The sequence below is a fragment of the Erpetoichthys calabaricus genome, chromosome 4, assembly GCF_900747795.2.
Source record: "Erpetoichthys calabaricus chromosome 4, fErpCal1.3, whole genome shotgun sequence".
Classification (NCBI taxonomy): Eukaryota; Metazoa; Chordata; class Cladistia; order Polypteriformes; family Polypteridae; genus Erpetoichthys; species Erpetoichthys calabaricus.
Genome location: NC_041397.2, coordinates 49,041,107 through 49,055,981, shown reverse-complemented (window position 1 = coordinate 49,055,981; position 14,875 = coordinate 49,041,107). Strand labels below are relative to the sequence as shown.

Here is a 14,875-nt window from a genome sequence, read left to right as displayed (position 1 = left end):
AGTTGATGCTCAATGTCTTTGTAGAATGTCACCAAGCTGAAGACAGAAAACACATGGGATACCCACAAGCTATTCACATTAGATAAACAGTACTTAAAAGGACCCTCTTTTAAGGAACACAAGTGAAGGAACTTCTCAGCATCGGGCACTGAAGTACTACCATGCTCGACCATATAAAGCAATCTTAAAAGAAATGGCCTTGTAGGGTTTGTCGCAGCTAACAAACCATTCTCGTGGAAAGGTAACAAGCAGCAATGATTGCAGTACATGAAAGACAACAATACATACTGTAGACTAATCAGTGGTAGACAGTCTTACTAAGCAATGCACCCAAATTTGAAATCATTGGCTCACAAAGATGCCAGAAGTACATTGAAGCTTATTTATAGCATACTGTGGAACATGGTAGTGGCTCTGTCTTGGGGTGAAGTTCAGCCAACAGTGTAAGGCATCTGGAGGACTGTTGCAAACTACAGAAAGATTTTAATTCATTAAAATTGCACATGACAAAATCTTTACATTTTGCAGGAAGCTAACAATCCCAAACACAATCTGACCTAACTGGAGCAGATATGTGCTGATGGGAAAACTAACGGTATTAGAATGGGCTACTTGACAGACCCAACTTCAGCATGATTGAAGGTGTTTGGGGTCACTCTAATACGAAAACGAACAACAAGCAGCTAAAGAGAGTCAGAGAGTTAAAGGAGCTCATGCAAGACAGTTGGAAGAATTTACCACATTACGGTAATGTACCAAAGCAAACTGCTTTAGCTTTGCATTGCAAAGGTGGTCCACTCAAGACCCGGACTTGTCTGAAAAAATATACAACATACATGTTACTATTTACTGCATTGGTGTTTATTTGAATGTCATATGGAGTTTCTGTGAGGAGATAAACACTAACCCGACAGACAGGCAGGTTTAAAACCTTTCTTGGGTGTCATAAGACTTTTGCACAAAATTGTATGAAGCACATGTCTTCTTCATCTATACTAATAAAAGGCAAAGCCCTCACTGACTCACTCATCACTAATTCTCCAACTTCCCGTGTAGGTAGAAGGCTGAAATTTGGCCGGATCATTCCTTACAGCTTACTTACAAAAGTTAAGCAGGTTTCATTTCGAAATTCTACGCGTAACGGTCATAACGGTCGACAACGTCCGCCATGTTAAACTTTTTTATTTATGGCCCCATCTTCACAAAATTTGGTAGGCCGCTTCCCTGCACTAACTGAAACCGATGTACATACTTATTTCGGTGGTATGACGCCACTGTTGGCCGCCATATTGAACTTTCCAACGGTCTTTGTTAGTTATGGGCCCATCTTCAAGAAATTTGGTACACGGGTTCCCAACGCTAACTGAATCCTACTTACGTATATATATACGTCCATAGCCTGCAGCTTGGTCGCCATGTGAGGCGGCATTGGGTCCCCCATCCCTACGCCTCCCACGTAGTTGGCTGCCTGCCTATATAAGGCCGTCCGTCGCTCCGGTCTCTTCATTCCCTTCCTTGCTTCGCCACGGTATTCACGTCTCCCTGCTGATCACTGCAGCTTTTTTATTTAATCCACGGCTTCTCTGCTGTTTTATTGTTCGTTTATTACGATTATAGTTATTGTGTAGGTATTTTAGACTTGGTTTACATTGTTCAGGTAGCCATTTCCTTTATCGTTCCAACCGTACCCCCATTAACATGTCTATCGAGGTGATCACCATTGATCAAAGAACTGTCACTTACTGAGTGGTTTCTATGCTCGGAGATGGCGACTGCCTTTTCCAGTCTCTGTGTTACATATTGCAGGGCCATATCAGGCTCACTCTTGATATCCAGAGGAACATTGTGTCTTATGTATTGAATGACTGGGACAGGTTCAAGGTGTGGACTGATGACGGTACAGGAGATAATTAAACTACACAGGAACACTATAAGAGTGAAATGCTTAAGCCCTTCACCTATGGTTCTGCATGTGAGTTGATGGCTGCCACTGAATTGTTCGGTTGTCGCTTTCAAGTGTACCGAAATGGCCAAATATTTTACACCTTTGGACAACTGCCAATGCCTCTTAAACATCTTAGATTCACAGGTGAGTAGTGGACACTTTGATGTTTATGAATGTTTAAACTCTCAAAAGATGGATGCGAAGTAAAACCCATTTCAATTCAAATGCCTCTAATTTCCAGTAAGGCTCTGCTTTGCAATGACAATTAATAAGTCTCAGGGACAGACCCTACAAAAGGTTGGCATTGACTTGAGGCAAGATTGCTTTTCACATGGCCAACTATACGTTGCATGCTCAAGAGTAAGCTCAGCACACAGCTTGGTCATATTACAACCGGAGGGCCGAACTGACAACGTGGTATACAAAGAGATCCTTAACAAATAATTATTGGTATATTTTCCCTCAGTTTAAAAAGGTTTACTTTTCTTCTTAATAAAAATTTTAAAGCAGTACTTTGCCACTGCGAAGCGCGGGTATTTTGCTAGTTGCTCTTTATGCATAAATCAATTGCAATCCAAATTTAAAATAAAGTCCATACGGTACATAAAGTGCAATTGCTTTTCACGGCACTGTTGCTTTTGAAAACATCTGTCAATCAACAGATTTATTTTTTTACTGCTTTATGGACTGTCCATTCCACAGCAGTGCACTCTCCCTTTATCTCACTTGAAGAGTTTGTTGTTAAGAATTACGTATTTAGACTTAGACTGTACGATAATACTGTATTTCAAACTAAATACAGTACATAATAAATAAAGACATCCTACTAAGGAGTTTTGCCCCATGCTGTGGCAACAGCATCAGCTCTTCAGTGACTGAGGTTATGAAAAAGGATGAATGAATACTTCACCAATTAGAAACTCTAAAAATATACAAAATAAACAATTCAATTTTTTTCTCATAATAAAATTATTTTAAAAATAATAATAATAAAGTGTGTTTTTAAAAATTACTGTAACATTGGTTTTTGCAGTATCTGCTTTGAACGAATGGCACTGTAACATGTGAAGCGTAACATATCATGGCATATCATGGCATTTAAGGTAAATTCTTTAAAGAAACAGACAGCACTTGAAGGCCATAATCTACACTGGGTGTTCAGCAGCAGCAGCAGCTCTGTTTAAGCAGGTGGGCTTCCATTTGTTGAAACTCCTTTAACTGTCAAATCGAAGTGCCGTTTTCCATCCAAGTACAACATCGACTCTGTAAAATCAAAGAAAATATATGCTTTATGTAAAGAAATGCCTGTAACACAGTGAATTTAGTCAATCCCTCCACTCAGTTTTTATTCTTTTTTGGAAGAACTTTGAAAAAATAACCAATGATTATAGTTTCCTGAACTACTGACTTCACCAGGGGACTCATGTATAAAACTTGCTTATGCTCAGACACGTGCATGAGCCATTTCTTATGCAAAAGTCTGGATTTGCAAAACATGAACTCGCTGTGGAAATTGGCTTAAAGTTAAAGTTAAATTTGGTTAAAAGTCCTGTGCAGACTTTTTTGGTGCATTTTAGCAACGCCAGGCTACAGGAAAATGAAATGAAATGAACTGAAAATCTCACTTCACGGCATATTTCAATGACATGTCAGCCACATTCTGATGTCTATCTATCCATTCATTCATTCATTTTCTAAACCTGTATTGGATTAAGGATTGCGTGATTTCTGTGTGATGGTCTCTGTAAAGTAGGCTCCAATTCAGCATACAACTCCAACAGGATGACTGCAGGACACTTAAAATGGCTTATAAGTCAGTCATCAACACGAGAAAAGACACAAATACTATTAACGATATTTAATTGACAAAAAACATGGTGTGTATGTGATTTAATTGTGGCAAAAGATGCACTTTCTTAAATACTTTCAAAGTAATAGATCAACCCAAACTGCGTAGAATAATTTCTCAACTGAAACCCTCCAGCTGCGTCATTGACTCAATACCAACAGGCTTTTCAAAGAAGTCCCCAATGTCCTTATTGAAGTGTACTTGACATAGTGAACTCATCATTAGATATGGGGGTCTTCCCGGACTGTCTAAAGACTGCGGTTGTTAAAACCCTACTCAAAAAAATTAATCTCTACCCTAACCCTAACCCTAATTTTAGACCAATTTCTAACCTGCTGTTCTTAAGTAAATTTAAATAGAAAAGACAGTTATTAAACAGCTTAATGATTACTTGAATAAGCATTATATTCTTGATAAGTTTCAGTCAGGTTTTAGAACAAACCATAGTACAGAAACTGCACTGGTTAAAGTAGTAAATGATTTGTGGGTTAATGCGGAGAGAGGCCGTGTGTCTCTTAGACTTGAGTGCAGCATTTGAAACCACTGAACACAGAATGCTTATAAATCACCTTTGACAGTGGGTGGGCCTCTCTGGCAGCGTCTTAAATTGGTTATAGTCTTATTTAACAGGTAGAAAATTCTTCCTTAGTTGTGGTGTTAGTACTTCGGAGACCCATGATATTGTATATGTTCTACCACAAGGATCTATTCTGGGCCCATTGCTCTTATCAATCTCCATGCTTCCATTAGGTCAGAATATCTCAAAGCACAAGGTGAGCAACCACAGCTATGCATACGACACAGCTTTATTTATCGATAGCGCCTGATGACCCTGATACTCTTGGCTCTCTGATCCAATTTCTTTGCAGTATTTCTGAATGGATGAGTAAAAACTTTCTCAAACTAAATCAGGAAAAACCAGAACTCTTAGTGATTGGCAAATATGGATATAGTGAGGGCATTAGAAATAAACTTGATCCCTTAGGTTTAAAAATCAAGGTGGTGGTAAAGAACTTGGGGGTAATCATTGACTCTGACCTAAATGTAAATGGCATATTAACAAGATTACTAGGTCTGCATTTTTTCATTTAAGGAATACAGTAAAAGCTAGACCTCTTATAACATTAAAAGATGCTGAAAAATTCATTCAGGCTTTTGTTTTCAGTCAAATCAATCAGTTACAGTTAGTGCAGAATGCTGCAGCAGGAATCTTAACTAGAAAAAGGAAATTTGAGCACATCTCACCAGTTAAAGCATTGTTGAATTGGCTCAGAATTGACTTTAAAATACTACAAATGGTTTTTAAAGCCTTAAACAGTCTTGCTCTGTCCTATATTTTGGAATGCCTGTCCCCCTACACTCCATGTTGTAACCTTAGATCTTCAAATGGTGGTCTGCCTATAATTCCCAGGGCCAGGCTTAAAAGAAGTGGTGAGGTGGCCTTTTGCTGTTATGCACCTAAAATGTGGAATACCTTACCTATAGAAATTCGCAAGGCTAATACTGTGGAGCATTTTAAAAAACTGCTAAAAAAAACACTACTTTAATATGGCTTTTTCATAGCTACATTTCAGTTGTATTCCTAATTGACTGTATGGGTGTAGAATTAGCATTTATTTCTTTATTGTATGTATAGTTCATGGATGCAGCTGACTCGAATTGTATGGATTTGGATTAATTTTTATGGGCTTTATCTTGACTGGGAACAACGGACTCTGTGGATCACAGGATGAGACCTACAAACATTTCTTTGTACCTTGGCGATCTAGGAGCCTGGGATGTTTGTCTCCTTGATTATAGTTGCTATGTTGGTTTGCTCTCGATTCATTTTATTGTGCTTTATGACTAAGAACTTATCTAATGTTCACACCCACCTGGCTTGTGGCTCTGGGGTGATCACGCCTGTAATACCCAGCGTTACTTGGTTGTGGCTGTATGTTGGAACCTCCTAATCCTGCTACCTCCTCCTGCTGCTTTGATATTGCCACTTATCTGCGCCACCACACCCGCCCGTCCCACCAACTCCACTGTGCTGTGCTACTTTTCCACTGCTATCAGATAAGTATTGCTCAGTATCATGATAAAATACTCCCATGACAAACTCCTTCATATTAAACAGTTTGTCCAGAGCAAATGGTCTGACTGGAATATCCTAAAAGACACTGGTATTTTGCGGTGCCCGAAATATGTACATTGCGGGTCAGGTCACTGCCACCGCCAAGCTGCGAATGAAAAGATCACCGGCAGCATTGGCTCAGGAATACACCGTCCTACTCATGGCCCTGGAAATAGAAGTGTCAGTGTGCCAAATTTACAGTATGTGAAAATAAACTCCAGTCATGGCTCTGTGCAAAAAGAAGCCTCTTTAACTAATATTGCACTGTTTAACTCGAGATCCCTTAATGGCAAAGCATTGGTGCTGTCAGCATTCATCACTGACACCTAACTTGATATGCTGTGTTTAACGGAGACTTGGCAAAAACCGAATGAATTTACGTCTCTCATGGAGGCGACACCACCTGGTTACACTTTCCTCACAGAGCCTCGTAGCTCAAGACAAGACGGAGGACTTGCAGTAGTTATCAGAATGGAATTAAACATCAAGCGAATCCCAATTGATTGTCCATTGTCTTTTGAGTGCCTGGCTCTTAAACTAATAACGGAATCAGGTCCTGTCTTACTCATTGGTCTTTATCGTCCTCCAAAATACAATGCATCCTTCTTATCTGATCTGACTGAACTATTAACCCACTTAAGTTCCTTTTCCCAGAGAATCATTCTTCTTGGTGATTTCAACATCCATATTGACATCCCCACATCTAAACTGAGACATGAATTCCTATCCTTACTGGACTGTTTTGACTTCACACAACATGTTGATTTTCCCACCCACTTTGGTGGTCATATACTGGACCTGATCTGTACATCTGGACTATCTGTTGCCAACACTTACACTGATTTGGGACACTCTGACCATAAAGCAGTATTTTTCACTGTCTCACTGCCTCTCCCTCCTCTTACCTGTAAACGACAAATTTCTTACAGAAACCATAAAAATATCTGTCCCTCTATCCTTTCTGGATTCATTTCTGATCTTTTACTGTCTTCACCTATTCCATCAACAGTAGATAGTCTTGTTGACCACTATAACTCAGCCCTTCATTCAGCATTAGATAAAACAGCTCCTTTAAAACATAAGGAGGTTTCCTTTAAGCTTCAGCTCCTTGGTATAACTCAGAATTGCGATCTATGAAAGCAGCTGGCCGACGCCTTGAGAGAATGTCACGTAAGACTGGCCTCACCGTGCACATCCAGGCTTTCTCTGACCACCAAAGAGCTTACAGAGAAGCACTAACTTCTGCCAAGAACACCCATTATGGCAGAATAATAGAAAGTGGCCATGATAACCCAAGGGTTTGGTTCTCTGTAGTTAATAAACTACTCGAACCCGCATCTGGCCCAACTACCTCTTCTACTGAAGTCTGTAAGAAATTCCTCCACTTTTTCCGTAACAAAATTAAAGATCTAAATAATTCAACTAACATAAATACATCATCTGTTTATATCTCTCCCTGTTTTCCCACTCCATCCAGCTCCTTCTCTAAGTTCTCACCAGTCACATCTGCTTTTGTTAATGACCTGCTTTGTAAGATGAGGCCGACTAATTGTGTACTGGACTCTATCCCCACCACATTTCTTAAATCCTGCCTTCATGCCATAATCCCAACTATTACAACAATAATAAACTCATCCCTTGAAACTGGCTCTGTGCCGCTCACTTTTAAAACCGCTTCTGTAACACCAACCTTTTCTGTCAGAAGTATTTGAGCGTGTTGTCACTGTCAGACATGACATTCTATTGCCCAGAATGGAGAACATGCTGGATATCTCTGGCACTGCCCTCCAGTAGTTCAAGTCCTATCTGACTGATAGGCACGAGTTTGTTAGTCTTGGCAACAGCAGGTCCAGCACAGCACCAGTCATACAAGGGGTTCCACGGGGCTCTGTCCTTGGTCCTCTGCTTTTCTGTATTTACATGCTTATCCTTGGCCATATTATCCATAGCTTTGGACTGGGTTATCATTTTTATGCAGATGATACTCAACTCTATTTCAGTGTTAAAAGTGGAACTTCATCAGAGCTTTCTCAGCTCACAACTTGCCTCAGTGAAATTAAAACCTGGATGGAGCAGAACTCTTTAAAATTAAATTGCAACAAAACTGAACTCCTGCAAACTGAGACTAAAGTGCAACTTAATAAAGTGAGCTCCTTCCCAGTCAATCTTGGTGGTGATCTTATAAGACCTGCCTCTACTTAAAAAGAATCTTGGTGTCATTTTTGATTCCTCCCTTTCTTATTCCGCCCACATAAATCACATTAAGAAACTTTCTTACTTTCACCTCCATAACATATCACATGTTCGCTCCTTCCTCGCCTTCTCTAATGCTGACAAACTTGTCTATGCTTTTATCACATCCCGCATCGATTATTGTAATTCCCTACTGGCAGGTGCCCCTTCTAATCTTATATCACAGCTCCAGCTTATTCAAAACTCAGCTGCAAGAGTCCTTACTCGAACCAGCAGCAGCGAGCACATCACACCCATCCTGCTCCGTCTTCACTGGCTCCCTGTGTCTTACAGAATCGAATATAAAATCCTACTAATAACCTACAAAGCCTTAAATAACCTCGAACCAAACTATATCAGTGACCTTCTCCATCACTATGTGCCTGTCCGCCCACTAAGATCCTCTGATTTTGGCAAACTTGTTGTACACCACACTAATCTACACTCCATGGGTGACAGGACCTTCAGCTGTATAGCGCCCAGACTCTGGAATGACCTACCAAAATTAATTAGATCAGCTGACTCCATGAATTCTTTTAAAAACCAAATCAAAACTCATCTGTTCAGGAAGGCAGTTAGCTCTACCTGACTATATTACCCTTCTCTCAGTTTACCTCTATGTCAAGTTGCTCATGTAACCTGTGTGTGTGTGTGCTAGACCATCAATTATGTTGTCTGTTAGGCTTTTTTCTCTGAATTTACTACCTCATTTTATTTATTTATCTGGTTTAGTACAATGCTATATACTGTATACCCTACAGTATGTTCTTTCTTAAACTCTGTGAAGTGCCTTGAGCATGAGAAAGACACTATATAAATAAAATGTATTATTAGCATTATTATTATTATCATATCCTTCAGGGATCCACAATCTGTACTAATCCCCACTACTCTCTGCTGCCTTTTCCGCTTCTTCTGTGGTGGCGATCTGTGCCACCACAACCTGATCAAGGCACCATGCAGCCCCCTGAGATGTTGGAATGAAGACAGGTGTCTCATCTGTCAACAAGACCAACTTCATCAGAATCCTATCATGTGAAGCCTGAAAACAAACAGGACTGATTTAGGAACATTTATGTTAAGTAGAATGCCTAGTGGGGGCTGGGCGGTCTTTTGACCTTGGAACCCCTGCAGATATTGTTTTTTTTCTCTGTTCTAACCGGCAAGGATGCCTAGCCACTCCTTAAAATCTGCCAAATGTTAGTGATACTTCAAGTTCACATTCACTGAAGTTTTGTCTTTTGTGTTCTCCTATAGTTTGAAAGTAAAGATGTTACTCTGGAGCATGGCCAAATTTATATGGGGATTAGATAGTGAATATTCAAAAAAGGCATTTTTTTAAGCCTTACATGATAATTGGCAGAAGGTGGCAGGGAGTGGCTAAAAGTGCATGCACTCGCATAGAGTTGATTTGTGATTTATAAAGGAAATTGGTATGGAACCTGGCGCACGTACAGTTTTATAAATTAGATTTTTTTTTGTGCATGTGCCGTTTCCATATTTCTAGTGTAAGCAAAATTTTAGTATGGAATCTAAAAATGATTTTATACATGAAGCCCAAGATCATCATTTAACTCATTTTAACATACCATTCATCCTCTAATATTAAAAAATATTACCGTTGGTAATAAACCAATATGGAATCAATGATATACAGGCACATTTAAGAGCTTTAATGATGGACATCAGACCAATTTTTTTCATGCTATTAAATTGTTTAGTATAAATCTGTTGAAATATTTATCACCACTTTTAAAAGGTATTTTTATAAGATATTTCAAATATTTATATTTTTTAATTTTAAAGCAAATTTTAGTTCTTATAGTTCATTACAAAAACTGCAGTGGGTCAAGTGAAAAAACAGAAAACACCACAGTTGTGACTTAATGACCAATGAAGGAGGGGAGAGACAAATCTTTAATTCAAAATTGCAATCCCATTTGAACAATCTCACTAATCGATCAAGAGAGAATTTTCAGGAAGAGACTTATTTAACCATATTTTAGCCAAAATAAATTTGTTTTGGATGTTGTGAGCATACAACTAGATATGTGATGTGTGGATTATGCAACATGAGTAATTTGATTTGTTTCATGGGCATTTTGGTACTGTTTGCTGTTATTTAATATTGAGCCCCATTATATCAGGAATTTTGCTGCCTATAGTACATTCTCCATGAAAACATAACATTACGTTTTTCACAGCCTACACTACAAAGCAATGTGAAGTAAGCAACAAAAACAAATGTGTGGAGTATTGCTGTAAGAGCAGGGTATTCAGGAAATTGTTGCATGGTGGTTCTATGTATTCACAATAGAAAGTATGACACGATCATGCACATGGAATTATTCTTAGGAGCCTGCATATACAGATATGTTGATTGTTTTTGATTCTGCATCATGTTATGTTGTGATTTATACTATAATGATAATAAAACTCATTACTAATTTGTTATTGCATTCACAGTGATAATGTGTTTTATAATAGTCAATGTAAAGATTACACGGAAGTGTTCGCCCATACTTGTAATTAATTTTTCCAATGAATTTAATCCTTACTGAAGATGCTGATAGAGAAGCATGCCTTACAAATAACTGTATTAGTATTTTATGCTGACAATTTTACATGATTTAAGTATTTTCTAAGCCCTCACTTCCTCCAATGATTAAAATGTTTCTGGATTCCTTTGCCAATTACAAAACAGTATAACATTTAAAAGTTACCTCCATATGTTTTGGGTACAATTTGTGGAACCTCCTTCTCAGAAAAAAAAGTAAAGTGGAAAATGTTGGTAGTACTGTGATGAGAAGATGATGCATCATAAACTTCACTGTGTACTCTTATCTGGATGTAGTTTCCTTCCGTATAACAAACCTGAAACCAATAAAATATAGATCCTTAAGTGTAATTACTACATAATTAGGTTTTACTTGCATCTGCCAAAACTGATATGCTAAACCCTTGAGAATGGCTTATTAAAGATTATTATTTTTGTCCAAAAAAAAAAAAAAAAACAGTATATTAAAAGTGCACTGAATAAAGTAACTCTTATAGAAGGGATTTTTCCTCAGTTTTAGAATTTGGTTAACCTAAAGTGAAAAGCAATCAGGCCAACTGTTTCCTGAAGTTCCTTGGCAATGCATTTGGTTTTCACACAGAATTTCACAATAAGGTTCAAATTAAAATTCAGATACCACATACTGTCTGCACTGCATTAAACAGGCAACTCTGAGGATACTGTTACTTACTAATATAAAAAAATTAGCAAGTGTCATGTAGAGCTGCATTCATATTTGTACATTTGGAACAGTGGCAGGTTAAAGGGCTCTGTTACAAGATGACGCAGTGGAAGGAATAAACCAGCAAGCCTCCACGTCACAAACTAAAGCTTTAACTGCATAAGTTGCACTGCAAGCATCAGAAGGACATGGGGCTATACATTCTCAAACACTGTACCCAGGGCAGGATACAAACACATATGGCAATTTTTTAAAATGCTCATAATTTTCCCAAGAAATACATCCTGCTGTCAATACAGGTATTCTTGTGTGTTAGTCAGTCTCTTCACCAGTGCCCCAAATTCACAGATTCACCTGCTAGGATTATTTACAATCACTCATAATTTACTTGTATTACTTAAGACAGCAGTCTCATAGCTACAGTATCACACCAGAAACATACGGCACTTCATAACTACATTATATACAGTACATGAAGCTATTTATAAAGATATACATTTTTCAGCCAAGTCTTACAGCTATTGTTAACTAGTTCAATGTTAGGAATTCATGGTGCACGTGATGCATTTATAACAACAGCTATAATGGGGAAAAAAACTGCTAGTTATCTTTATATTGAAATGGTTCTATTTTTCTTACACATTCGCAACCACATAAATGTATTCTGATGCAGCATTTGCAAATATTCTTTCATTTTCAAAACTGGCTTCAAAGGCTCACATAAACATTAATATTTCTGGAATCTGTTGATGGTGTGAAAGCTTTTTTTTCTTTTTTAGCTTCATCGCCTTTAAAGGTTACCTTAATGTGAAATTATCATTACTTGCATGCTATGCAAAATGTAAATTTAGGATAGCCACACCACATTTTAACATCTGAATAAAGTATAATCTAAATGTCAGTCAGGCTAGCCATTTATAACCATCCCTGGAATTTATCACCTGTGAGGACAAGAACAGCAGAGATCCAATTTCAACTGGTTTTTGGAACATGATGTCATCCACAGCTACAACATAAGGTCGTGATCCTCTAAAAAAATAAAAATATATTATATTATATACATACATACACACACACACTGTTGTTAGTTCTACAAATATAGCCAAACCTGACAAAGAGGAATATAAAAGTCATCTACAATAAGCAATGCATTTAATGAGCTAAAAAAAATTTTTAAAATGGGTTAATACTTTTTTTACTTAAAACAAAAACAGTTGACAAAATTAATAATAGCATACTGATCATCTGGCAAATGGGTGGCAAGGTAGCACAGCGGTTAGCCCTGCTGCTTCACAGATCCTGTGCATCATTGTTAATGTGGAGTTTGCTTGTTCTCTGCATTTCTGTGTGTTTTTTTCCCCAGATATTCCAGTTTCCCTCCCACAGGCCCAAACTCACACAAGTTACATTAACTGGAAATTCTAAATAGGCCATCTGCAGGCATTGGTTACATGAGTGATCACTGTGATGGACTGGCGCCTAATTTCCTGCCTTTTACCTAATGTTGCTGTATCAGTCCCTCTGCGACCCTGAACTAGATTAAACCAGTAGGAAAATGGTAGGTAATATAGCAAATTATCCCTTGCTTTGGATGAAGACATTCTGCTTCTTAAAATGAAAGTCACTCATAAAGAAAATGTTTTTAGGCTTCCTATATCATGGGAGAATGAAAAAAAGGTTGAAAAACAACATTTATCATCTAATAGTATGAGGAAAGGCAACCCCAAAGAAATAAATGACTGGTTCTTCACAAATCAGGTAGTCAAAGTAGAAAATACACAAAGTTAATATATTGAACCACTGCTGTAAAAAAAGCATTTGTGACCTTCCTATTTTTGCTGAATTCCGTAACACTCACTTGTTTCTGACTTCCAAACAAAGTTAGCATAATACAAAAGAGAACCTGAGTAAACTCAATGCACAGTTTTTAAATAGTCATTTGATTTATTGAAGGAAGAAAGTTCACTAACACCTATATCAGCCATGTGAAAAAATAAAATAATTGCCCCCCTAAACGTTAATACTTTGTCACGCCACCTTTAGTAGCAACAACTGTAATCAGGCACTTCTGGTAACAGGAGATCAGTTTTTGGCATCACTTTGGAGACATTTACGGCCACTCTTCTCTACAGAATTGTTATCATTCAGCCACATTGGAGGGTATGCAACTATGAACTGCCCACTTAAGGTCTTGCGCAATACATTATACTAGTCAACCCGCGGCGTAGCATACGCCGCATAATTATTTATTGATGGCTGAACACTTCCGGAAAGACACAGTTGTCTTAAAGGGGTGGGTCTGAGGATACAATAGTAAGTGAATGAAAAGATGGAACTCTGGAGAGAGCAACATACAATTGTCCGTGACTGAAAACTGGTTTTGGCAGATACATGCATATCTTTTTGAAAGTTTGGCCCTGTGCCTTATTAATTGTCATTGCAAAGACCAATCTAACAGGAAATTGTCTTCGTGTAAAAGTAAAAGGCAAATTATCCGTGACAAACAAACTGTTTTACACGCTGCATACAGCGATTCACATCCGCGACAAACATGATTTTTCTTAGATGGTCCTGTCGCGTCCACCCTCACACTCGAAGCATACATACTACCTGGTCATGTGCCCGGTCGCAAGAGCAACTCATGGAGACCCGCCCACTAACTCTAAGACCATGGGATACCTCTCGCAAACCGTTTTACACGTTGCATACAGCGATTCACATCTGCGACAAACTGTTTTACATGCTGCATACAGCGATTCACATCCGCGACAAACATGCCTCTTCTTAGATGGTCCTGCCGCGTCCACCCTCGTTCTCGAAGCATACACACCGCCTGGTCATATGCCTGCTCGCAAGAGCAACTCACGGAGAACCGCCCACTAACTCTCAAGACCATGGCGTGTAAAACAGTTTGCGATGGTGGACACAGTTATGCATCATAACCAAAAAGAATAATGAAAAGTCAACGTGGCTCAGAGGTGCACGTGGAGTGTAGCAGAGACGAACGCGAATGACACCCTGTGTTGTGAGTTGCTGCGTCCGAGTTGGTGGGCGTGGCTCGGCAAGTTGTCATATCCAATGACGCCGTGTTTTGTGAGTTGCTGCGTCCGAGTTGGTGGGAGTGGCTCTGCAAGTTGTCGTCGTATCCAATGGTCTTAGAGTTGGTGGGCGTGGCTCCGTCCTGCATACTTCCATGAGTGTCTTGCTTGCGCTGGCGGCGGCTTAGTGAATTGTATATATAGATTTGTAAGAGTTCAACGAAGGGCAGACTATCAGATTTAATCTAAGGAATTAAACATACATATTCTATGAGCCACTTAGGAATGACAGCTGTTTTAATACATAGTAGACCCCTTTATCAGGAGCTTTTCAGGAGCTAAAAAATAATTGCATAAACTGACATAACCATAACATCACAATCATTTCCAATACTTTGTTGAAAATCCTTTGTAGTCAATGACTGCCTAAAGTCTGGGGCCCATGGACTTTACCAA

The 14,875-nt window shown here is 38.7% G+C and overlaps 1 protein-coding gene across 2 annotated transcripts in view; it reads right to left on the bottom strand.

Annotated features, from left to right (window-relative positions):
* Positions 1–839: 839 nt before the first annotated feature.
* LOC114650014 (acyl-coenzyme A thioesterase 9, mitochondrial-like) overlaps positions 840–14,875 on the bottom strand; it is a 60,613-nt gene continuing 46,577 nt past the window's right edge. For both annotated transcript variants that reach the window (XM_028799432.2, XM_028799433.2), the window contains 3 exons: positions 12,323–12,410; positions 10,866–11,016; positions 840–3,208 (listed from right to left, as the gene is read on the bottom strand). In XM_028799432.2, coding sequence (XP_028655265.2) covers positions 3,126–3,208; positions 10,866–11,016; positions 12,323–12,410 — 322 coding nt within the window. In that variant the 3' untranslated portion in view covers positions 840–3,125. The remainder of the gene's footprint in view (positions 3,209–10,865; positions 11,017–12,322; positions 12,411–14,875) is intronic.